Below are 26,358 nucleotides of genomic sequence, written 5' to 3'. Positions count from 1 at the left end.
GTGGTAATCGGGCAGTATGTTGCAATGTGGCCACGCTGCTGATTACTACCGGGAATCCCCCCAGAGTAGAAAATAGAAAACTACAGTGGTGGAAATAAGTATTTGATCCCTTGCTGATTTTGTAAGTTTGCCCACTGACAAAGACATGAGCAGCCCATAATTGAAGGGTAGGTTATTAGTAACAGTGAGAGATAGCACATCACAAATTAAATCCGGAAAATCACATTGTGGAAAGTATATGAATTTATTTGCATTCTGCAGAGGGAAATAAGTATTTAATCCCTCTGGCAAACAAGACCTAATACTTGGTGGCAAAACCCTTGTTGGCAAGCACAGCGGTCAGACGTCTTCTGTAGTTGATGATGAGGTTTGCACACATGTCAGGAGGAATTTTGGTCCACTCCTCTTTGCAGATCATCTCTAAATCATTAAGAGTTCTGGGCTGTCGCTTGGCAACTCGCAGCTTCAGCTCCCTCCATAAGTTTTCAATGGGATTAAGGTCTGGTGACTGGCTAGGCCACTCCATGACCCTAATGTGCTTCTTCCTGAGCCACTCCTTTGTTGCCTTGGCTGTATGTTTTGGGTCATTGTCGTGCTGGAAGACCCAGCCACGACCCATTGTTAAGGCCCTGGCGGAGGGAAGGAGGTTGTCACTCAGAATTGTACGGTACATGGCCCCATCCATTCTCCCATTGATGCGGTGAAGTAGTCCTGTGCCCTTAGCAGAGAAACACCCCCAAAACATAACATTTCCACCTCCATGCTTGACAGTGGGGACGGTGTTCTTTGGGTCATAGGCAGCATTTCTCTTCCTCCAAACACGGCGAGTTGAGTTCATGCCAAAGAGCTCAATTTTTGTCTCATCTGACCACAGCACCTTCTCCCAATCACTCTCGGCATCATCCAGGTGTTCACTGGCAAACTTCAGACGGGCCGTCACATGTGCCTTCCGGAGCAGGGGGACCTTGCGGGCACTGCAGGATTGCAATCCGTTATGTCGTAATGTGTTACCAATGGTTTTCGTGGTGACAGTGGTCCCAGCTGCCTTGAGATCATTGACAAGTTCCCCCCTTGTAGTTGTAGGCTGATTTCTAACCTTCCTCATGATCAAGGATACCCCACGAGGTGAGATTTTGCGTGGAGCCCCAGATCTTTGTCGATTGACAGTCATTTTGTACTTCTTCCATTTTCTTACTATGGCACCAACAGTTGTCTCCTTCTCGCCCAGCATCTTACTGATGGTTTTGTAGCCCATTCCAGCCTTGTGCAGGTGTATGATCTTGTCCCTGACATCCTTAGACAGCTCCTTGCTCTTGGCCATTTTGTAGAGGTTAGAGTCTGACTGATTCACTGAGTCTGTGGACAGGTGTCTTTCATACAGGTGACCATTGCCGACAGCTGTCTGTCATGCAGGTAACGAGTTGATTTGGAGCATCTACCTGGTCTGTAGGGGCCAGATCTCTTACTGGTTGGTGGGGGGTCAAATACTTATTTCCCTCTGCAGAATGCAAATAAATTCATATACTTTCCACAATGTGATTTTCCGGATTTAATTTGTGATGTGCTATCTCTCACTGTTACCAATAACCTACCCTTCAATTATGGGCTGCTCATGTCTTTGTCAGTGGGCAAACTTACAAAATCAGCAAGGGATCAAATACTTATTTCCACCACTGTATTTTCTACTGTGGGAAACTGCACGCACCTGCTTTGGAGCTCCCATGCTACCCCAGTGGTAGAGCCAATTTGGCGCACGCTACCCGCAGGGAGCCATACCTCACTTTTGTGAAAGGGCTCCTAAGTGCTGACTTGGCAGAGTCTACGAAAGATCCTAATACAGTTTCAGTACTATATGGAGAGTGCAAACCCAGTTGAGAGAAATGAAGTATATTATGAGTTTATAAATATTCCATTAATTGAGGTGTAACCAGTTCCTCCATCAACTTAGTAAATAGGGGTATTGACGCCATAGACCTATAGTTTGAAACAGAATAACTAGATTCTTTTTTATTCTTCAATACAGGAATAATTATAATATCACCCAAGCTAGTAGAGAAGAGACTTAATGCTAGTGTATTGTAACCAAGATAACAGCCGGCTTCTGAAACTCATGGATGCTGATATCATGATATAAGATGGACACAGATCAAGTTGACAATAGGATTTAGTGTACTTCTTGAATAATACATCTAGTTGACCCCAACCAGGTGCTGTAAAATCAGACCAGACTCTATATGTCGGGATTGCTTCACTATTTTGTTTGATAATCCTTCACTTGCATAAGAGGAAGGAACCTCTTGAAATTGCAATCTTATAGTTGTCATTTTATTTTGGAACTAGTCTGCTAACTCAAAAGCAGTGGGGACCTTGTCTGAAACTGAAGAATAATGTTGATGAACATTAGTTAAATCATTTGAAAGAGATTTTTAGTTTTTAATATCTCAGTCACAATCAAATTAGAATAATATTCTCTCCTTTTAGCATTTAGAGCTTTTTTGTATTTATGAATGGCTACGAATGCCTCAGTAGTCTCTTCTTCTCATTTAGGAAGAACCTTAGGGAGCACAGGAAACCAGAATGCCCTACCTATCCTGAATGTGCCTCACAATTTTGTAGCCCATTGAAAAGCCATTACATACATAAAGGGCTAGAGTCAGTAAATTACACCTAAAAAAAAAAATCAGTGCCGAACCCCCCTCTCACTTAAGTGGTATTCTATGAACCGCGCCTAAAGTTTGGCGTGGTTTATAGAATAGTGCTTAAACATTATGGCTGCGCTTAAATTTAGGTGTGACCATTTGCACCAATGAAAATGTGGTGCAAATCGTGCAACTAAATTTATGTGTGGAGCACCCTTATTCTGTAACTACATGCGTAACTCAAAACCACACTCCTGCTGCACCCCAAAATGCTCAAGACTGTCCCCTTTTTGTGGTTTCTTTTTCGGGCTTCACATAACTTTTAGGCATAAATCCTGTGCCTAATTTTATGTGTGCAAAACCCAATTATATTTAATTAGTGCCAATAATTGCTTGTTGCACTAATTGGCTTATTCAATTAAATTGCGAAGACAAATCGGAACCATGCCTAAATCTGCATGTGCAATTTTTGGTGACCTTTATAGAATCAGAGGGAAAATGCTAAAATAAAAGTGCTTATTTTAGAAACATTATTCGTGTTTCAGCTGTTTATAAACTAACACTTAGACATCCATACTGCATAGATGTCTGAATCCTGATTTTACAGAGCCTGGATATGAATGTCTAAAACTGCAGAACTGCATCTGGCAATTGGTGTGATCTGGAGTGTTTTGGGCAGGACATAGGCTTAAAAGATAGACGTTCATTTCCTCATTGCAGAAGGGGGAGGAACATCCATGTCCAAAAAGGTACGCATCTGGAGTTAGACCAGCCATCTAGAATGTCCAGGGGGCCCTTTTTGGCAGGATCAGTAACTGTTTGCATGTACTTTGTGTTAACAACAAAACATAACACAGAGTAAGTGAAAAGACTGTGAGGTACATGCAGGGAGCATGCCCAGCATCTACCTAAAATGTACTGCACAAGGCATTTCCTGTAATCTAGTCCATCTAGAGCCCTCAGAACCCCAAAGGTCATAGTGGTGCATCCCTAAACTTATGCCCCCCTCCTGACCCCCCCCCCAGCAGGTCTAAAGCCCTGTCCCATCAGTTCAAGATTTCTGATATCCCTCCTGTTACCCCCTCCCCCTCCCAATCCCCTCCATCATGATGTCCGATCCCCTCCTGTCACTCTCATTCAATTTCAATTTCCCACATACCAAATCCTGCCCTGGCAAACAGTGGCAGCCTCCCAGAGCCTTACCCTCTCCTATCCCTGAACCCCCCCCCAACTCACCAGGATCTACCAAGGGCCATGGTTGTGCTTCTCTGCTGTTGCGTGGGATGGCACCAGAATCTAAGATGGTGCCTCTGCCAGGATCCAAGATGGGTGTCTCTGCCTTCTAGCAATTCTAGAATGCAGAAACGTTATCTTGAATCCTGGCACCATCTTGGGCAGCAGCGGAAATAATCCACTGCTGCCTGACAACACCATGAAGGCCTTGGATAGGTCCCAGTGTATGTGTGTTCGTAGGGTTTAGGGGTTGGGAGAGGGTAAGGCTCTGGGTGGCTGCTGCTGTTGTGGCTGGGGTGGAGTTTGGTGATTCATGTGTGGAGGATTGGCACTGAATGGGGGAGGGGGATCAGACATAGTTGGGGGGTGGTGGGGGGGTCATACCTAATTGGGGGGGGGGGATGGGTAACAGCTCTATGAATGTCTATGCTGCTATTGTATGACATAGTTGTTCATGTACTGTGAAATGGACATCTCTGTGCCGGCTGCTTCATTGTCCATATTTTGGGTGTGTTTGTTTCTGAAATGGCCATTCTTGCTACATATAGCAGCAAATGGAAGTCTATTTCACCATTTCTGCATTGACACATTCTGTACTGAAATTATAGGGCTTTAGATGTCCTGATTTGATGCCTGATTTCCCATTGGAGTGTTGTTCCTAAAATACCATTCTAATTAATTTAATGAAAGATGTGCAAGGGTTGAATATTGAATGGTCTATGTTAAGAAAATGTTTGCTGTGCCAGCTGCAGGGCTGTTGCTGTATATACTCTTTCTTATCAAATCCCTGTGTTGTGGAATTCTTTGCCTGCTGACCTTAGATTAATTGGAAACTATCAAATTTTTAGGAGGCTACTTAAAGCCTATCTATTTAGGAAATATGTGGTGACTAAGTTTGATTGTAATATGTCACTATTTGTATTCTGTTAATAGATATTTATCTGCATTTTTAAGTTAGCAAGTTCATGTATTATTTGAACAAATGGTTCATGTCTTTCTTTTTAATTATTGTGACCCGTATTGAACTGTGTTTGGTATTTGCGGTTTATATGATTTGTATAATAATAATATGCCAATGACAGGGTATGGTTTTTTTGTAATATTTTCATTTGTTCTGATTCTGCCATCCTGGTCATAGCTCCAGTCAAAGGAATAAGGTTGAAATATTGAAAGGTTGTTTTTGTGTGTGTGGATGTGTGTGTGTGTGTGTGTGTGTGGGGGGGGGGGGGGGGGGGGGGTAGTTTATTTTAAACTATATTGAGGCATATTTTCAAAGCAGACTTACAAAGTTCTACAGGATACTGTGGAACTTTGTAAGTCTAGGTGCTTTAAAAATGAGCCTCATTGTCTCTCATCTTGAATCTAATGGGTAAATTGGGTTATAAATATCTATTATTAGTTAACTGCGGAGTATCTTAGGGCTGAGAACCAGGAAAGTCAGGATTCAGATCCCATATCTTTCACTAATGACCTTTGGCAAGTCATTTCTCCCTCCATTGCTTTAGTTGACAAATTTGTAAACCCTCTTTGGGGCAGGGCCCTGCCTACTGTATCTGAATTGAAACTTATCTTGACCATAGATTTAGAAAGCCAAGTAATTAAATCTAAACTGAGATTTCCTTAACTGAACCCAGTGCTTCTGTGCGAGGAGTTGTACTAGCACTAATACGTAATTCTTATATACGGTCATCACACAAAAAAAGCTCTAGACAGTTCACAATCTTATAAACTAATGATATAAAAAAGTTTAAAATCTCCCAATACACTTAAAAAGACAATAAGAACATAACAATAGCCATACTGGGTCAGACCAATGGTCCATCTAACCCAGTATCCTGCTTCCAGCAGTGGTCAATCCAGGTCACAAATACCTGGCAGAAACCCAATTAGTAGCAACATTCCATTCTACCAATCTCAGGGCAAGCAGTGGCTTCCCTCATGTCCATCTCAATAACAGACTATGGACTTTTCCTTCAGGAACTTGTCCAAACTTTTTTTAAAACCCAGATACGCTAACCACTGTTACCACATCTCTACAACTTAACTATTCTTTGAGTGAAAAAATATTTCCTCCTATTTATTTAAAAGCATTTCCATGTAATATCATTGAGTGTCCCCTGGTCTTTGTACTTTTTGAAATAGTAAAACATCGATTCACTTTTACCCTTCTACACCAATCAGGATTTTGTAGACCTGAATCATTTCCCCCCTCAGTCATCTCTTTTCCAAGCTGAAGAGTCCTAACCTCTTTAGCCTTTCCTCATACGGGCAGAGTTCCATCCTCTTTATCATTTTGGTCGCTCTTCTTTGATCCTTTTCTAATGCCGCGATATCTTTTTTTAGATACGGCGACCAGAATTGAACGCAATACTTAAGGTGAGGTCGTACCTCGGAGAAATGCAGAGGCATTATAATATTCTTGGTCTTAGTTTGCATCCCTTTCCTAATAATTTTTTAAATAGCCAGGTTTTCAATTGCTTATGAAAGCAGATATAACAGGACTCTAATCTGATTTCTAGCAGAAGAGAGTTCCATAGTTGGGGAACAGCTGCAAAAAGAACCTTTATAAAGGGTGGATAATAAAGAATTGTTGAACAGAATGGTAAATCAGGTTTGTGTGATGCAGTGTGCTTGGTCTAACAGTCCGTATACCAATATACTTAGAACATAAGAATATAAGAGTAGCCCTACTGGGTCAGACCAATGGTCCATCTAGTCTAGTATCTTGTTTTCCAAACAGTGATCAAGCTAGGTCACAAGTACCTGGCAGAAACCCAAATTGTGTCAACACTCCATACTACAAATCCGAGGGCAAGCAATTGCTTCCCATGTCTGTCTCAATAATAGACTATGGACTTTTCCTCCAGGAATTTGTTCAAACCTTTTTTAAACCCAGATACGTTATCCTTCGGCAAAGATTTCCAGAGCTTAACTCTTCGTTGAGTAAAAAAATATATCCTCCTATTTGTTTTAAAAGTATTTCCATATAACTTCCTCGAGTGTCCCCTAGTCTTTGTACTTTTGGAACGAATAAAAAATCGATTTACTTCTACTCGTTCTACACCACTCAGAATTTTGTAGATCTCAATCATATCTCCCCTCATCTGTCTATTTTCCAAGCTGAAGAGCCCTAAACTCTTTAGCCTTTCCTCATATGAGAGGAGTTTCATCCCCTTTATCATTTTGGCCAATCTTCTTTGAACCTTTTCTAATTCTGCTATATCTTTTTGAGATACGATGACCAAGACTGAACGCAATAGTCAAGTGACCTGCGTTATCCGTAGCATGAGGCTTTCCCACATGCTAAGGGTCACTTTTAGCACATTGGTAAAAGGGCCCCTTTATGTTTTATTTGGCCCCATTTTCCCATGGCCATGTGCTAATTTTCTTATTAACACATGACCATTAGCACAGGAATCCTTTCCACCACTCATGTATGCGGTAAGGGCTCCTGCTCTAACCATGTACAAATCAGGCATGGCCATGTAACTGCACTAATCAATTAGTGCAGTGCATGCCTACTGTCTGCTCCTAGACCGACCCCCAGTGGTAAAAAATATTTTCTATTTTTTAGTGTATGGGTGGCGCTTGCCAAACACAAAATTATTGCGGAATGCCTGAGTGCGTCTCGCAATAGTGTCTTTTACCCTGCAATAAGCAGCTTAGCGAATGGACCCCAAAATCTTAAATTCTATGCGTGCTCTGATTGGTAACCAGTGCAAAGTCTGCAGCAGAGGAGTAATGCTTCCATACTTTGATTTCTTCAATATAAGTCTTGCTGCAGTGCTGAATTAATTGTAATCTAGATAGAGAGGAATGAGACATTCCTAAAAAGAAAATACTGCAGTAATTCAAAATGGAAAATACCAGAGCATATACACGTTTTCGTAGAATATCTTCAGAAAAACAAGATCAAACTTGACATAAAAAATGCAGCTTAGCGTAAGATAAAGTAGTTACACTACAAACTTGAGATATTCCAGTCAAAGTGGAGTCCAACATAAATTTCAAACAGTAGTCTGTAAAGAAATAACAGTACTGCTCGGCTGTAATTGTTGTTGCTAAGAAACACCGATCTTACCGCCCATCCATAACACTGTAGTTCTTTCCACATTTAATTTAACTTTGTTCACATTCATTCATTGTAAGATCTTCAGAAAACAATCATTAACCAAAAAAGACAAATCAGTAAAAGAAGAAGGCACAGGAAAAAAAAATCTTCATGTCATCTGCTTATCTATATAAATAAAATCCCCCCTCAGACGTTCTGAAGCTCACTCCATCTGTCCTGAACTCCTGTCCTCCTGGTAGGCTAGACTATTCAGACTACTCACCCTCAGTCTCAGCCACGCCCATCTGGGCCGTAGGCCACGCCCCATCTGCACATAAAAAGCACCCTCAACGTTCTAAAGCACACTCTGAGGCTTCAACAGTTCGTATGTTCGAAGCTCTGTAACCATTTTTAAGCACACTACATCTCTGCCCCGCCCTGACCTATCAGAGAAGGGAGGAGTGTCACAGCTGCACCGCTCTGACCTATCAAAGGGAACTGAAACAGGAAAAGGGAGGAGCGTCACACCCAATGATGGACCTATCAGAGGGAAGTCAAATAGAAGAAGGGAGGAGCGTCAGAGGCCAAGGGGATGGCCGTATCTACGTCTCATAGGTTTCCTTGCTTTCTTTTCAGTGTATTGCAGCTGCAGCCACTTAGGTAAGTCTAGCAAGCCTGTCAGCTACTGAATACAGAAAGCAAAAGATAGCATGTGGGAACTTGCTCCATTTTGTTCTCTGGAATGCAGTGATTATTATACAAATGGTCTTGCTTTCATTATTTTGGTAGGGGCTGCCTTCATGACTGTCCACAGTCCCCCCCAGTCCTGACACCTGACAGGGGGGACAGGGAAGGACACTCACTGTCTCACATACGCACTCGCACACACTCATTCTCACATACACACACGCTCTCTCACAGACACACTCACATCCACTCTCTGGCACACACACACACACTTGCACATTCTCACTCTCACACAGTCACTCTCACAGACACTCTCTCAAACATACACACTCCGCGCAAAACCTTGCTAGCGCCCGTTTCATTTCAGCCAGAAACGGGCCTTTTTTACTAGTATGTAATAAGACAGGTTTAAAGAATGAAGAAGTGTGCCTAAAAATTTAAAAATCATTTAAATCAGTTTAGCCGATAGTGGACTCCATAGTCTGCCTGCCATAATGAAGACAGCTTTCCATATCAATGAACTTGATATGAACGGTTTCCTCAAAAATTCATAAAACCATTTGAGTACAATCCCTGTTATTCCAATAGACTTCAGCTTTCGTAATATGGCATAATCAACCACAGGAAGAGGTCCGTTTACCAAATGGCGCTAAAAGGTAGCCCACAATGGCATTTGTGTGCAGGATTGCCATGTGCCGAGACCACCTTTTTACCACGTGGCTAAAAGGTTATTTTCTTTAAAGGGCCAGTAAATGGCTGTGTGCTAACGAAACACATTGGTGCATGGCCATTTGCTGGGGGAGCCCAGTCTCCTATGTAGGAGGCGGTGAGGGCTCTGATGCTAACCCGGTGGTAACTGGGCAGCAGCGGCACTGCCTAATTACTGCTGGGCACACCCCTGACACTAGAAAAAAAAAAACAGTTTCCTAGTGCTGGAAACAGAGTGTGCTGGAAGCCACAACTACCGCTGGCTGCAGGGCCAATTTCCTGTGTGCAAAACCGGCGGTCACCAGGTAGTAAAAGTGCGCCTAAATGCGGAAGACAATTCCAGTTGCAAATCCAGTTTGACCCAGATCTAGTATCATATGATTTTCAGAAGTGAGGGCAAGCAGACAGGTTTCTGTACTAATATATTTTCTAAAGCCAGATTTTTGGGGATCTAAGATGTTAAATCATTCCAAATAACTGTAGATGGTCTGCTGCCTGTTCTTTGGGTTAATTTAACTAGAAAACATATGCTCACGACGGGTCTGTAGTTGAAACATTGATCAAGTGGTTTAGAAGAATCTTTCCTTACCTATTAATATGATAATTTTAAAACTATATTTTTGGGGTGATAAGATTACAAGAGGGATTGAAATATTAAATAGATTATATGCAGCACAGCTTTTATGAGCAGGAGAAGTGGTTCCTTTGTAGAATATTATCGGTATGTATTAAGTAGCACTCACTTCCTCTTAGCTTACACATTTTCATACCAGTTTGATTTATTTTACAGGCTTGTATAACTCTGCAAGTATCTTACTTCCCTCCGCCTGGAGCAACTCCAGTGCTCCCGCCACCTACTCCTCCTGACCCCAACACTGCTGCTACTGCTGCTGCTGTGGAGCTAGACACTCTCACTGGTAAGGAGGCTGTGTGTGAAATGTACATCGCAAAATGTGGCCCTCATTCCCTCAAAGGGCATTTGTTTACTGTAAGCACCTGCTGAAAATACCAAATTAAATAATCTAGTATATTCTATGCAAGGTTCCCTGCTGTCAAGGGATGTGGCTGGAACAGAATAGAATAGTATTTTGGACTGATATAGAGCAAATATTTTTTTTTTTCAGAAATATTGAATTGCTGGTTAAGTTGAAACCAGCCAAAAATAAACTGGATATTCAATGCTGGTCACTGGAAGTGGCCTGGCATTGAAATTTTGGGCTCCGCGCTGACCAGGGGAGGCAGCCCAGCTACCCCCCATGGTCTGAATATTGGCCCCAGAGATTTGAATTCTGCCCAGGGTTTATACTCCTGAGCGGTTTCCTGATTAGAATACTGGGCCCAGGGTCACTCCTACCATCTAGAATTTGTTCAGGGCTGAAAATGAAGAGAATAATGTTCCTTCACAGCAACTACGTAGTGATGTCACTGTAAAGTCAAACTTTTACTGGTATTGATAGGACCTTGTTGAATTCTCTGCAGGCACCCCTACTACAGGATTCTTAAGGTTTCTCTGTAATAATTTTTGAAGAGAGAACAGAATGTACAGATGTGGAAAATTTAATTAAAAAGCTGACTCCCATCTTGAATGGTGCTCAGTATTGCTGCCAGTACAAAATATTAACAAATAATTGTTGACAATTCATGTACATTATTGTAGGTTCTATATGTTGTTGTTCTGGAAAACAGCAAGAATTTAGTTTATTGTTATCTTAGAATAGATCAATATATTCTTATTGACAAAATACCGATACCGCATTCAGTTCAAGCTCCTCCTTCTTACCTACAAATGTACTCAATCTGCTGCCCCTCACTACCTCTCTACCCTCATCTCCCTTATGTTCCCACCCGAAACCTCCGTTCACAGGACAAATCCCTCCTCTCAGTACCCTTCTCCACCACTGCCAACTCCAGGCTCCGCCCATTCTGCCTCGCCTCACCCTATGCCTGGAACAACCTTCCTGAGCCCCTACGTCAAGCCCCAACCCTGCCCATCTTCAAGTCTCTGCTTAAAGCCCACCTCTTCAATGCTGCCTTCGGCACCTAACTCTTACCTTCAGGATATCCGGACTGCCCCAAATTGACTGCCCCCATCGTATCGTCTACTCACTTGTCCTTTAGGTTGTAAGCTCTTTGAGCAGGGCCTGTCCTTTTATGTTAAATTGTATAGCACTGCGTAACCCTAGTAGCGCTTTAGAAATGTTAAGTAGTAGTAGTAGTAGTAAAATATTTAAAAATTTGCTATGGAAATTGTGAACATCTGTCCTTAGACTGTCAAAGCATCAAACACACATTATTTCTATGTAAATCTGATTCTTGTGAGAGCATTTGTATTATATGTGGCAGACATAACAGGAGAGGAAGACTTAGAAGATCCTGCTGACATAGGAGATGAGGCAGAAACCCCTTCAGGGCCTCCTGGCCCTGCAGCAGAGCAGCCAGCACTTCCAAAGAAACCGGCTCTGCATTCAGTCCAAGGGATTAAAAGGAAGAGAAGTGCTTCCAAGAAGCCACTATCAAACAAGCCACAGGATTTTCAGGTGAGCAGAAACCACATGGATTGGCTTGGCTCTAGTAATGACAGAAATGTGAAACTTAGAAACACATTGAGTGTGCAATGAGTGGGAAAGCGCGGGGTACAAATGTAACAAAAAAAAAAAGTTCAGGTTCTACCACGAACACTCACTGAGACCTTCAGGGAGATATGTGGATGGTAATTTTATAACAGATCACCTAGGTCAGGATGCCATGTAGGATGTCAAGCTATTCTATAAGGACAAATAGGCTCTGTGGGGGCAATTCTACTTAAGAACCTTGCTGCAGCATGGGGCGTACCTATCCTATAACGGTATCTGGGTGCTCAAATTCCATTGTAGAATACTACAATAACAAATACTGAGTCAGTAGATGTTTATTTAAAATCCTTTAATTTAGTCAAAGAGAACCTTATTAAAAGTGGAAGTATTAAGTCCAAAACACTTTACATAGTAGCTCATCAGTCCAACATGTTTCGGCATATAGTGCCTGCTTCAGGGGCAAGTTTCAAAGTGTAAAATGGACAGAGAATCCACCAGAGTAAAAAGAGTAAAAATAGGGTTATAAGGATCTTTAAAAAAAAAAAAAATGCCATCTGTGCTTAAAAGTGACTGAGACAGAGAGACACACAGCACTCCACAAAGGTACCAAACTAACAATAAAAATCCCTCAAAACATATACCACAAATTTTACCTAAGCAGTCACCTAAATTACTTGTAAGGTTGCACTTTTAAGGGTATCAAGCCCCTGATATACAACTACAAGAAAATATAAAAATACAAAATCATTCGAACACATGTAAAACTTCATTTGTCAGAACAGAAGTATAATATAGTCTCGATTATCTGACTTTCGCTAATCCGACCATCTGGTATACCAAGCCCTCGGTGATATTGTGTCTCTTTCTGTTTTCCGGTGTACCACAGAGGGAACTTTCGCAACTGGGACAATTTGTTTCAGACTCGAGACCCTGCTTTTACAGCAAAACAGCACTGTTGTGACCTGGGTCCCTGCTTTTACAGCCTTTGTTTATGCATTGTTTGAGTGGTTACCATTTTTTCCTATATTATCCGACTTTTCATTTATCCAACAACAGGTTGGTCCCATTTACGTAGGATAATCGAGATTTTACTGTAATATGAATCTCTAACAAAACAGTACAATCAAAACTGCTGCTGTCCTTTAAAACAGGCTTATATATCACAGCAGTCATAAAATATCTGATCCAAAGCCAACTCAACAGATACCAGGCAAACAGCTAATACTAGTTATAAGTAAAAAAAAAAAAGACTGATCTTTAAATATAAACAGCATATCTTTCTAAACAGAAATAAATCATAGGCAATTCTAAAAATGAACAGTCTACAAGCATTTATATCATTAGCATGAAAAATGTGCATGTCAGAACAAAAAATGAAAGTAAAAATTACTACAGAGCAATAAAAGCTCATCATAAACCTGTTAAATACTATAATAAAAAGAAAAAAGAGATACCCAGGAGTGCAAACAGACTTCTAATTATCAAGTCTAATAGAAAAAACACCAAATTCAACCTGATTTTAAATGTTAACATTTAAAAGCACAAAACCATTAAAAATAAATTTTTTAACCATAAAACAAGTCTCCAGGGGTTTAAGAAGCTTTAAATATAGTTGAATAATTCAAAATGTGATGTCACTCAAATCAATTTATTTAAACTCACAATTTTGGAACCAAAAATGTCACTGTAGGTCAAAGATTTAAAAACAGATAAAGATTCTAAAAATAGCTTAAAATCATGTTAGAGTCAATATTGAAATCGATTTAAGTGAGCAGTAGCCTCTCCTGCCTGTTTAAATCTTTTCCCACCACCCAAATGGGGATAATTCAATGACACCTAACTGGAGAATGCTGCTGAATATCCCCAAAGACTGCCCAATCAAAAAGTGGGCAAGTCAGGGGCGGCACTGGGAGTGGCACTGGGGAGGATCCTAGGGTTATTTGGGTGCCGGCAGTATTCAGTGCTGACATCCGCATAGCTAAGCGGCCTAATTTAGGACAGCTCAAAAGCTCTCCTACTTTAGGCCACTTAGCTATGCGGGTGCTGGCACTGAATATTGGGCTGGCACCCACATAACTAATTTTAACTTTGTAACACCCTCCCAATCTCCCTCCCGGACTCTTTAACACCCTCCTCCTACCCCCCCCAGCTGGGATGCCCTAAGTCCCTCCCCTCCTCCAAATGACCCCCCCCCCCCCGATGTCTACCTGGCTCCCTGGTGGTCCAGCGGGGGTATTTCAGGGCAGGAGCACAGCCATCTGGCTCCTTCCCCCTTATGGATGCCAGTCAAAATGACTGTCACGACCTTTGAGGGCAGCTCGCAGTACTTCCTATAGTACTGTGAGAGGTTGCGGCAGCCATTTTGAGTGGCAGCAGTGAGGGGACTGCGCTCCTGTTCCCAAAGACCTCCGCTGAACCACCAGGGAGCCAGATAGGCCTGGGGGGGCCTACCTAGACATCAGTTGGTCAGGGGATCGTTCGGGGAAGGGGAGGGCCAGGGCATCCCAGCCCGGGGGGGAGGAGTAGGAGAGGTAGAAGGGGGGGTGTTAGAGAGGTCGAGTGGGGGATTGGGAGGGCTTTACAAAGACAAATTAGTTATGTGAGAGCCGACCCGATATTCAGTGCAGGCACCTGCATAACACTCTTATGCAGGCCCAGCTGAAAATTGGCGGGGCCCGCATAAGCTTTGGGTGTCCAGGAGGTGCATAATCGAAAGGGGCACCCATGTTTTCCTGAGGACATCCTCGCAGGATGTCTCGGCAAAGGGGCGGGGAAACCCGTATTATCGAAACAAGATGGGCGTCCATCTTTCATTTCGATAATACGGTCGGGGACGCCCATATCTTAACATTTAGGTCATCCCTAGAGATGGTGGTCCTTAGACTTGGTCATTTCTGATTTTTGGCCATAATGGAAACTAAGGACGCCCATCTCAGAAATGACCAAATGCAAGCCCTTTGGTCGTGGGAGGAGCCAGTATTCATAGTGCACTGGTACCCCTTACATTCCAGGACACCAACCGGGCACCCTAGGGGGCACTGCAGTGTACTTCATAAAAGGCTCCCAGGTACATAGCTCCCTTACCTTGTGTGCTGAGCCCCCCAACCCCCCCCCAAAACCCACTCCCCACAACTGTACACCACTACCATAGCCCTTATGGGTGAAGGCGGGCACCTAGATGTGGGTACAGTGAGATTCTGGTGGGTTTTGGAGGGCTCACATTTACCACCACCACAAGTGTAACAGGTAGGGGGGAGATGGGCCTGGGTCTGCTTGCCTGAAGTGCACTGCACACACTAAAACTGCTCCAGGGACCTGCATACTGCTGTGATGGAACTGGGTATGATATTTGAGGCTGGCAAAAAATATTAAAAAAATTTTTTTTGAGGGTGGGAGGGGGTTAGTGACCACTGGGGGAGTAAGGGGAGGTCATCTGGTCAGTTCGAGCACCTTTTTGTGGCTTGGTCATAAGAAAAAAGGACCAGGTAAAGTCGTCCAAGTGTTCGTCAGGGACGCCCTTTTTTTCCATTATGGGTCAAGGACGCCCATGTGTTAGGCACGCCTAAGTCCCGCCTTCGCTAAGCCTTGGACACGCCCCCGGAAACTTTGGTCATCCCCGCGATGGAAAGCAGTTGGGGACGCCCAAAATCGGCTTTCTATTATACCGATTTGGGCGACCCTGTGAGAAGGACGCCCATCTTGCGATTTGTGTCGAAAGGTGGGCGTCCTTCTCTTTCGAAAATAAGCCTGCAGGCCACCCAAAATTATCCCCTGATATTCAGTAGCAGTGCCCGGACATGGCCTGGTACTGAATATTGGGAGATAATTTATCCAGCGACAATCAGTGTTTAAAATATGCTGACCGCCACTGTCTGATTATCGGGCAGTTCATTATTTTTTTTAAAGAGAGCCCTCTTCTTAACAAAATAGAGGTGTACTTTAATAGTCCAAACCACATCCTTTTATGTGAAAAAATAAAAAAGTCGCAGAACTTTAAACGTATAACTTTTGCAGACTGCTTAAGGACCCATGACATAAAAAATCAGCCATTCTCAACATTTAGGATCCGCTGCTTTAGTCACATCCTTTATCTGTCTTTCATATAATTCTGCTACCTTCTAAGGTGTGGCAATGAGAATGATAGATCTCAGATGATTTTCAGAAGACTATTCATGAGTTCATGAGGAGTTAAGCTAAACTAAAAGTAGACAAAGCTATGGGACAAAATAAAAGCTTTCTAGATTCCCTGTTATTAAATTACCCCAAAGCAGTGGCGTAGCCAGAAGGCAAAATTTGGATGGGCCAACAGGTTGGATGGTTGGGCACTAGAGAAACATTTGTCACCTGATGCACCTATGCCCTGCCCTTACCCCTACCTCTACTCCACTCCTACCCCACTCCCAATAACTTCATTGAGGGTAGCAGTGCTGGCTTCAGTGGCTGCAGGCCATGTTGAGAGCTAGGGGAAATACAAGAGGGTGAACTCTTCATCTTCCATTGAGCCACAATCCTCCCAACACACATATGCTTCCCCCAAATATTCTGCATCCACAGAACCCCCTGTCCCTCCCCCCACAGTGGATACAGAGCAGAGCTAGGACATTTCCCTATAAAATTCACCATACAAAATGTTTGTTTCTACTGTTATCTCAATAATGGCAAATGGCAAGTCTAATGTCATTAAGGGATCAGAGAATATGAGGAGTACAGGAAATTATCAAGGACACCAAATACACAAATTTGTTGTTGTGAGGAATCATATGAGTAAGAGTTATAAACTTAAACTTCACTCGAGACTCAATCAGAAGTCAATGCAGCTGATTTAGAAGCGGAGTCACATGGTCATGGCATTTCACGTGACACAGAATTCATGCCACTGCATTTTGGAGAGTCTGTAACCGCTTAAAATTTGTTTTGGTAGTGCCTGTTTATATGACATTACAATAGTGATATCTCGAGTTGATGTATGCATAGACTAATGTGCATAAAGAATCATTATCTAACAATTGGTGCAGGATTAGTGCTTTAGCCCTTTCCGCCTACAAAATAGGTGCTGGTGAGTGCTCACTTGCCAATTTTTTTAACAGCCACATGCTAATGGAAACATTAATGCATGGCCATCAATAGGGAAATGGAAATTTGGCCATTTTCCAGCTCTAATAAAAATGGCTTTAGTGCCAAAAAAAAACCCATCATAAGGGCACGCTAAGGCCACTTCAACTGCAGCTTAGTTAACGGACCCGAGTGTTCCCTGAAGTTGTATCCCCTGGTTTGTCACACAGCAGGAAGGTGGTCACTGTGAGGTACCACAGGCTGGTAGGGGTTATATATAAAATACATGCAAGAGTGTTGATACTAACTTGCTCTGCTCATTCTACACCCTCTGGGAACTCCTACACATATATCACATGAAAGTAGATGCGGTTCTTTCAAAGCGTCTATTTTTATGTATGTATACAATGGAACAATTTTATAAAGACTAACTGAGCAAGTAAAACACTCATCTACGTGAGGAAGGTCACATTGAAAATTACATCTATATTGAACATTTTTTTTTTTTTAAATCATTTATTTATAATTTTTTCATTTTACAAGGATCACTTGCAAAACAGTAAAACAGAGATGATTGTACATTAAAACAATATTAGAAGAAAAAAACAATCTCAACAAGATAAATGGATTTTATACAATCTTTCTCTTTCTTAGACCACAAAATAAATAGGGAGAGTGAAACAAGACAAGGAGATCAATTTAAGCAACAGCAAACAAAGAAAACGTGGTATTAACCCGATTATCCCTAGTTATTATTTATCTAAATCATTATTCCACATTGATCATCTGGTTGGTTTCTTCAAGACCATAACAGTGCATAGTCCATCAGTTTCATTGGAAACATACTTATTGTCCAATATTAGTGAAAGTAATACACCTGATTTCATTTTTTTTCCCTTTTAAAACCAGAAATTGTTTAACAATACAAATCCTTGAATCTCCAATCCAATTCCCGCTGATTAAAGTAATCCCAGTTTCACAGGCTTCACTCCTTTTGAATTAATATATTAAGAGGAATCATTTCAGAGGAAAAAAAACATTAGGAGTCATACCCGGAACTCTGGGAAAACAACAATCTCGATATTAATCATCTATAACAATATTCATTTTGTTCAAATTTTTCTGGTCTTTTATCATTTTCAAATCTTAACCGTTTCCTACTTCAGTAGAACTTCATTTGCTGTATATTCTCAAAGGATTCGATTAGATTATCCATGTGGCTCATTAACAAGACTATATCTGAAGCAAAGTCATTCTCTACCACCGTCAGGTCCTGGAGCACCCTCCAGATGACATTCAATGCAACCTCCATGGGAGCCAAAAACTCCAAGCTGATAACTCTTAAGGGTTTAGGAGTAGCACCGCCGACACGGGTTCAGCTGCAAACGACTTCCATTTCAGCATACACTCCTGACTCACTCCTCCACTCCTTTGGGCATGGTGGTTATATTGAACATTTTTAAAATGTGAATTTTCCCCCACTAGATGTCATATAATTCAGTTGTACATCAGTGTTAGATACTCTGGGTGTGCATTCAACAAAATCAGTGTGCTTGTTTATTAAATTCCACATAGAAATACTATCTGTACGAGATGTGATATATCAAGCACAATAACTAACTAACTAACTAATCTCCCTGTTTACTAAGCTGTTCGCTAATGCCGACACAGCCCATTCACTTTGAATGGGCTGTGTCAGCACTGCCACGTAGCAGCTGCTAGTGTGGCTTAGTATACAGAAGGGTAAATAAATAATGCTTTTTCTGAACGTTCAAATACCGTAGTTTAAATATAATTAATTATTCAATCCAGGCAAAAAGAAAGATCAGTATTAATTGTTAGAGTAGAATTTGCATGAGAGAGAGAGAGAGATCCTCCATTGGTTGATTATTTTGACTTGTTCTGGTCTTATAAACCATGCACATGAATTACTATTCAGACAATTAAACCAGCAACCCAACATCCACCAAGACTCTGTTTTCCTTGAATTCCAACTATGTATTGCAAGAATAAGCAAACCATAACTTACTCATGTAGTAGCTAGAACTCAGGAAGACCTTCTTCTAGGGCAGGAGACTCTTTTGAACTGGATAATCACAGTTGCTGACAGGATGACAATATTGCAGAGAGGTGGATATGGGGTGTCTGAAGAATGGGTTGATTTATTGCCAAGGTGAAGTGAGGTAGAACTTAAAGCTGAGAAGTTGGGTAAAAAGGAGAAAAGAGGTTGGGTCTAAAAGAAAGTATGTGAAAAGAGTTTGCTTTCCAAGGTCAGAGAAGGACAAAGCAGAACAGAAGGCTCTTAGCTAAAGTAGAAACTTGAGCCTTGCAGGGAGGAGGGGGCAAGAAGACCCACAAGGCTAGGGGGCAAGGAAAGGGACCAATATGGACAGTGCCCCTCCCTTTGCCCTAGATCTCTCTCTCTCTTCACTCTGTCCCCCTTCAAGTCTAGCATCTCTCTCCCTTTGCCTCCCCCTGGCCAGTTCAGCATCTCTCCATCCCCACTTCTCTGTGCCCTGTCTGGCATCAATTCAGCTCCCCCCTCCCCCCGAGCCTCCACACACTGCAGCAGAGATCGTGGCAAAGACAGCCTGAAAGCTGCCACATTGACTGATGGGGCCTTTCCTCTGCTGCATCCCGCCCACAGGAAGTTGCATCAGAGAGGTGGGATGCAGCAGTGGAAATGCCCCACCAGCCAGTGTGGCAGCTTTCAGGCTGTCTTTGCCGTGATCCCCACTGCAGTGTGTGGAGGTCCAGCGGGAGGGGGGGGGGGTGTGGGAGCTGGAGCGATGCCCAACCTGGATGCAGAAGAGGGATCAGGTGCATGCAGCTTCATGTGGTCCCTACCATTGGGTGGTTCTGGGCATTTTGCTGTGCTCACCCAATGGTAGCTACGCCCCGGCACTGATGCAAGCATCTACCAGGACTCTAGTGATTGGAGGGAGAGGGTCACATGCAGGGGTCGACCTATGAAAACACAGATTGTAAGGACCCTCAGGCAGTAACAGCCAGCCTAGGAAACATGCTGGAACCACAAATATAAAAATAAATGGAGAACATATGCACAAAATTGTGGAGGTAGAGCATAACTTGTTTTACTTTTCTTGAATATTCTTGTTTAGATAAGGATTCGAGTGATAGAAGCGAGGCAGTTACCAGGTATAAATATTAAACCAGTTGTCAAGCTGACGGTTGCTGGGCAGACGAAAAGAACCAGAATACGGAAAGGGAATAATCCAGTCTTCGATGAGGTAAGATATGATGTGATGTGATATTTGACTTACCATGCCATAAACCCTGGAAAGTAGTCCCTTGCAGTACAGGGGGCCCAGGGAAAGAGGGAGGCCACTTATAACTGCCTCTGTATCTTCTGAGGTGAATCCACCCTACTTTGGGATATTTTCCAATATTTTGCTTGGGAGCCTTTAATCTGAACGTCTACCACAGCTAGAGAAAATAATATAACTTGGCATTTTTGACTTCTATACAGTGGACCCATTCTGTATGCAGTAATGTCTTTGTAAGTTGAGATACCTTTGTTTCGGAGAAAAGTTTAATACATTTGGCCCAGTATTTTCTTTTTGCTGATGGATGTGGTTTCATTATTATTGTACAATAGTTTACTTACTTGTTGGAGCTTGGCTTGGCATGGCTTAACTGAATTTAAAATGCTTACCTTTTTAATAGCATTTTATGTAACTGTATATGTGCAGAGCCATTCCTATTTCTCCACTCCCTTTGGATTTTTTGATTCGCTTTCCGTGGGGTTACCACTCTCTCATTCACTTTCAGGCAGGGGCAGACTTCTATGGAGACAGGAAAAAAACAGGGAGTACAGAAACAATTAGTGCTCATTATTGCTTGTTAAGTGCTGTTATCAGCGCTCATTAGCTTATTAAGCCAATTAAGTTGCGTGCGTTGTATCAGCACGGATCTCTAGGCACACTATATAGAATCTGGGGGGGGGGAGGGGGGAAGTGTCCAAATTGCTCACAATTAGGGTGATCTCACTGCAATTCTCCAGCAGATTCGTTGTTGTACAGGCTGCAAATCTTTCCCTGAGCACCGCTCCTTGGACCAGTGCTGGTACCTCTTAGATGCTCCCCCTCAGTTCAGTAGCTGAGATCCTATATGAATCCTCTCCTTCTCAATGCTGTTCAGCACACAACCACACAGAATAATCTTTCCCTCTTCCTTCTAGGATGCATTCAGTCCAAGTCACACCAGATCCATAAGTACATAAGTACATAAGTAGTGCCATACTGGGAAAGACCAAAGGTCCATCTAGCCCAGCATCCTGTCACCGACAGTGGCCAATCCAGGTCAAGGGCACCTGGCACGCTCCCCAAACGTAAAAACATTTCAGACAAGTTATACCTAAAAATGAGGAATTTTTCCAGTCCATTTAATAGCGGTCTATGGACTTGTCCTTTAGGAATCTATCTAACCCCTTTTTAAACTCCGTCAAGCTAACCGCCCGTACCACGTTCTCCGGCAATGAATTCCAGAGTCTAATTACACGTTGGGTGAAGAAAAATTTTCTCCGATTCGTTTTAAATTTACCACACTGTAGCTTCAACTCATGCCCTCTAGTCCTAGTATTTTTGGATAGCGTGAACAGTCGCTTCACATCCACCCGATCCATTCCACTCATTATTTTATACACTTCTATCATATCTCCCCTCAGCCGTCTCTTCTCCAAGCTGAAAAGCCCTAGCCTTCTCAGCCTCTCTTCATAGGAAAGTCGTCCCATCCCCACTATCATTTTCGTCGCCCTTCGCTGTACCTTTTCCAATTCTACTATATCTTTTTGAGATACGGAGACCAGTACTGAACACAATACTCCAGCTGCGGTCGCACCATGGAGCGATACAACGGCATTATAACATCCGCACACCTGGACTCCATACCCTTCCTAATAACACCCAACATTCTATTCGCTTTCCTAGCCGCAGCAGCACACTGAGCAGAAGGTTTCAGCGTATCATCGACGACGACACCCAGATCCCTTTCTTGATCCGTAACTCCTAACGCGGAACCTTGCAAGACGTAGCTATAATTCGGGTTCCTCTTACCCACATGCATCACTTTGCACTTGTCAACATTGAACTTCATCTGCCACTTGCACGCCCATTCTCCCAGTCTCGCAAGGTCCTCCTGTAATCGTTCACATTCCTCCTGCGACTTGACGACCCTGAATAATTTTGTGTCATCGGCGAATTTAATTACCTCACTAGTTATTCCCATCTCTAGGTCATTTATAAATACATTAAAAAGCAACGGACCCAGCACAGACCCCTGCGGGACCCCACTAACTACCCTCCTCCACTGAGAATACTGGCCACGCAATCCTACTCTCTGCTTCCTATCTTTCAACCAGTTCTTAATCCATAATAATACCCTACCTCCGATTCCATGACTCTGCAATTTCTTCAGGAGTCTTTCGTGCGGCACTTTGTCAAACGCCTTCTGAAAATCCAGATATACAATATCAACCGGCTCCCCATTGTCCACATGTTTGCTTACCCCCTCAAAAAAATGCATTAGATTGGTGAGGCAAGACTTCCCTTCACTAAATCCGTGCTGACTTTGTCTCATCAGTCCATGTTTTTGTATATGCTCTGCAATTTTATTCTTAATAATAGCCTCCACCATCTTGCCCGGCACCGACGTCAGACTCACCGGTCTATAATTTCCCGGATCTCCTCTGGAACCTTTCTTAAAAATCGGAGTAACATTGGCTACCCTCCAGTCTTCCGGTATTACACTCGATTTTAGGGACAGATTGCATATTTCTAACAGTAGCTCCGCAAGTTCATTTTTTAGTTCTATTAATACTCTGGGATGAATACCATCAGGTCCCGGTGATTTACTACTCTTCAGCTTGCTGAACTGACCCATTACATCCTCCAAGGTTACAGAGAATTTGTTTAGTTTCTCTGACTCCCCCGCTTCAAATATTCTTTCCGATCCCTCTTGGATAAGGCAGCAGGATTCACAGATGGCTCGTTCCTCTCTCTCCACATTGGGCCATATATCTGGATTCTCACTCTCTTCAGTTCCACCTCGTTTCCCATACTAGGATTTGGAACTCTGCAGCTCTCTTTATGATCTCTTCTACTGATCCATGCTGCTTCTTGAATTCTGGTTAAGTTGTAGATAGGTTAATTCCCCTAACTCCTCTAAATATCTTCATGGCATTAATATAGAGAAGGAAAGTTTATTTAAATTGAAGGAAAACTTCGGAATGAGAGGACATAGGATGAAGTTAAAATGTTGTAGGCTCAGGAGTAATCTAAGGAAATACTTTTTTTCTTTACAGAAAGGGCAGTGAATATGTGGAACTGCTTCGCATAGAGATGATGGAGACAAAGACTGTATCTAAATTCAAGAAAGTGTGGGACAATTATGTGGGATCTCTTAGGGAAAGGAGGGGATAGTGGAGAGTGTGGATGGGCAGATTGGATGGGCCATTTGGCCTTTATCTGCTGTCATGTTTTTATGTTTCTCTGTTCTTCTCTTTGTAGGGGTAAAACCACCTGTTAGATAAACTTATTTTCTTCCTGTGGAGGAGGACAATGGGTCCCTCCAAACACTCCATTCTATCTTTCGCTTCATCTCTAAGGAACACTTACCACTATGGTTTGCCAGACTAACAAACCTCCTCATGACACTACTTTGGAGGAGTGAGACAGAATATTACTCCAGTTACAGCAAGGAAGATGCATTTTGGCATTCTGCTACAAATATAATTACTTCACTTTTATTACTGTATTTCTCACATTAATAATAGTAGCTCAAGGCAAGAAATGGCAACAAAAATACATTTGTAGTTATTTATTTAGAAGTTTTATATACTGTCATGCCTGGTCTCCCAACCGGGACCAGGTGGTTCCTGCTTAGCTTGCTTCCCTGGGGCGTGGCTGGAGTTCTGTGCCGGGCCAGTAGGCTCTGTATTGCACTCTCTCCGGGACAGCAAAGGAAACTGGTGGAGTTTTGCAGTTAACAAAACCAGAAGGCAGCGATAAACTCTCCAAGCGAATTGTTCTTTAATCAATTTATTTTCAGGAAAACATTTGACACAATCCTGCTTCACATCAGCAGTGTGTTAAGCCCATCTCATTCCTTCTCTTCAGGGTTTAAGATAACAGTCCATACTCAATATCGCTACACATAGAGTTTTCAGGCACCACAGTAATCCTAGCTTTCAAACCCTGGGTAACCGGCCCTCTGGTTCACTTATTACAGTCTACTCCCCTAGTAATGCTTCTTGCCGTGCGCCTTAGGGAGTTTGTTAGTAAGGCTCTTCCATAGCTTCCTCCCAAACTTTATTATGCTTTATTCCCCCTTCTTACACCGGTCTGGCCAAGACCTGACCCATAAAGCTTTTACCTTTTCTTTGGAGGCTCGAGCTAGAGCAGAGACGTCCATCAGCTCTACTCCCTCCCCTTTCTCTTCCTCTACTCCATTCTTATCCCACTCCATAGCCTCCTCCACCCCTGACTCCTACAGCTATTGCTCATCACTTTGATTAGAACACATTTCCCAATCATTCCCTTGCCCCTCTGCCTCCTGCGAGTCATGAGCTTAACCTTGCCCTGGTGGTTTCTGGGGACTGCGGTTCTCTCTCCTATATTGCTCTCTTATCGAGCTTTTCTCCACCAGAGGGCGAACATTTCCTCCAGTGGGAATCTGGGACTTGTGGTCCCTTACCCTGGGAGGAAAACTCTCCTCCTGTCTCCTCCTCCACCTGCTCACTGTAGTGCTCTTGCTATCCTGCTCACAATACTCTCTCATTGGGTAGACCCAGTCAAAATTGATTTAGAAAGTTAAAAAGCCATACCATAGTTATAGTGTCAAAGAATATCAAATACAATTTAAACGCATAAATAGGAGATCAAGAAAATAACTTAATTAAATCATCATAAAAGCATACATATGGTAACACTATAGCAATGATAACTAATAGTAGTAGAAGCAAACTAGTAACATGATAATAAACAATAGTGAATAACCCAGAATAATGTTTCTGAATACAACAAGCACGTAAAATAATTTAAAACATTAAGAACGTAACTTTAAAACTTGCCAAACTTGTGTAGCAAGTATGCATATACCCATATATACTTGAATATAAGCCTATCCAAGTATAAACTGAGTTAATAGTTTTCCCCTGAAAAAGGGGGAAGAGTATACGTTGGGGTGGGGGGTTATATTCAAATATATTCTTTCCTCCCCTGTGGTATCCTGCATTTCTCCCTTTCCCCTTCCCCCTTGGTGTGCAGCATTTTTGCCCTCTCCCCCACATCTGCCTGCAGTGACCACCACTTCTCTCCCTCTCCTACCCCCCTCCCATGTGACTGGCACTTCTCTCTTGCTTTCTGCCCCTTGTCCAGTGGTGAACAGCATTTCTTACTGTTCTCTCCTGGCTGTTGCTGCCGCCGCTACTACTACTACTTATCATTTCTATAGCACCGCTGACACAAAAATGAAAGCAAGCTGGACTGGTGTGGAGCCTTGAGGCTCTGCACATTCTCAAGGCTTCCTGGATCCCCCCCCTTGTCAGAAAGTCTGAGAGGGCAGGATCCAGGAAACCTTGAGTATGTGCAGATGAATAACGCCCCCACACTGGCCCAGTGTCACAGTTCAGGGATGTTGAACCTCTTGGCCTGCAGCTGAATTAGCTCTACCTGATAAACCTGAAGGTTAGCCAGGCCTCAATTGGCTGCAGGCAAGTCACCCAGATTGGGCAGAGGACAGACAGCACTAGGCACAATGCTCGGCAGAAACCACAGGCAAGGCACCGCTGGGACTGAAGGTTTGGCTGGAGCAGGAGACAGGGCTAGGCAAGCAAACTGGAGGCAAGGCAAGGTTAACTGGAAGTAAGGCAGACAAGGCTGGCTGGAGGCAAGAATGGAGGCAGGACAGAGCAGGTGGGACAGGAGGCAAGGCAAGACTGGCAGCAAGGCAAGGCTGGTTCGAGGCAAGACAAGGCAGGCTCAAGTCACGGAGATCTTTTGAGAAGGTGGGCTCAAGTCACGGAGATCTTTTGAGAAGGCAGCGAGAGGTAGGACCCCGTCACCTTAAATGGGCCCTGACGGCTGATGTCCATGAGGCGTGCTCATTCTGTACTTCCATCATGGCACTCTCAAATGACATGCTGGCGCATGCACGCACACCTAGGGACACCACCGGCTATTGGTGCAGGGAGCCTGGGAGAACAGACGTTCTAGAGCAGCAAGGACTCCAGGTGAGTCGGGGTGCGGGACACGGCTTGGGGTTGTGACACAAAATAGCATATATAAGTAAAGGATTGTATAAAACAATCCAGACAATAATATTCATAGTAGAATAAACAAAAATCAGAACAACCAGGTATTAAAATCAAGCCTATAAACAAAAGCTCAGCATATAC

At 42.9% G+C, this 26,358-nt stretch overlaps 1 protein-coding gene across 1 annotated transcript in view; it reads left to right on the top strand.

The window, feature by feature from the left end:
- DYSF (dysferlin) overlaps nucleotides 1-26,358 on the top strand; it is a 591,346-nt gene that overhangs the window by 127,730 nt on the left and 437,258 nt on the right. Inside the window, exons 5-7 of the mRNA XM_030190967.1 lie at nucleotides 10,109-10,235; nucleotides 11,662-11,855; nucleotides 20,066-20,194. Coding sequence (XP_030046827.1) covers nucleotides 10,109-10,235; nucleotides 11,662-11,855; nucleotides 20,066-20,194 — 450 coding nt within the window. The remainder of the gene's footprint in view (nucleotides 1-10,108; nucleotides 10,236-11,661; nucleotides 11,856-20,065; nucleotides 20,195-26,358) is intronic.

Source organism: Microcaecilia unicolor, chromosome 2 (assembly GCF_901765095.1).
Source record: "Microcaecilia unicolor chromosome 2, aMicUni1.1, whole genome shotgun sequence".
NCBI classification, from domain to species: domain Eukaryota; kingdom Metazoa; phylum Chordata; class Amphibia; order Gymnophiona; family Siphonopidae; genus Microcaecilia; species Microcaecilia unicolor.
This window is presented reverse-complemented; position numbering and strand designations above follow the sequence as displayed.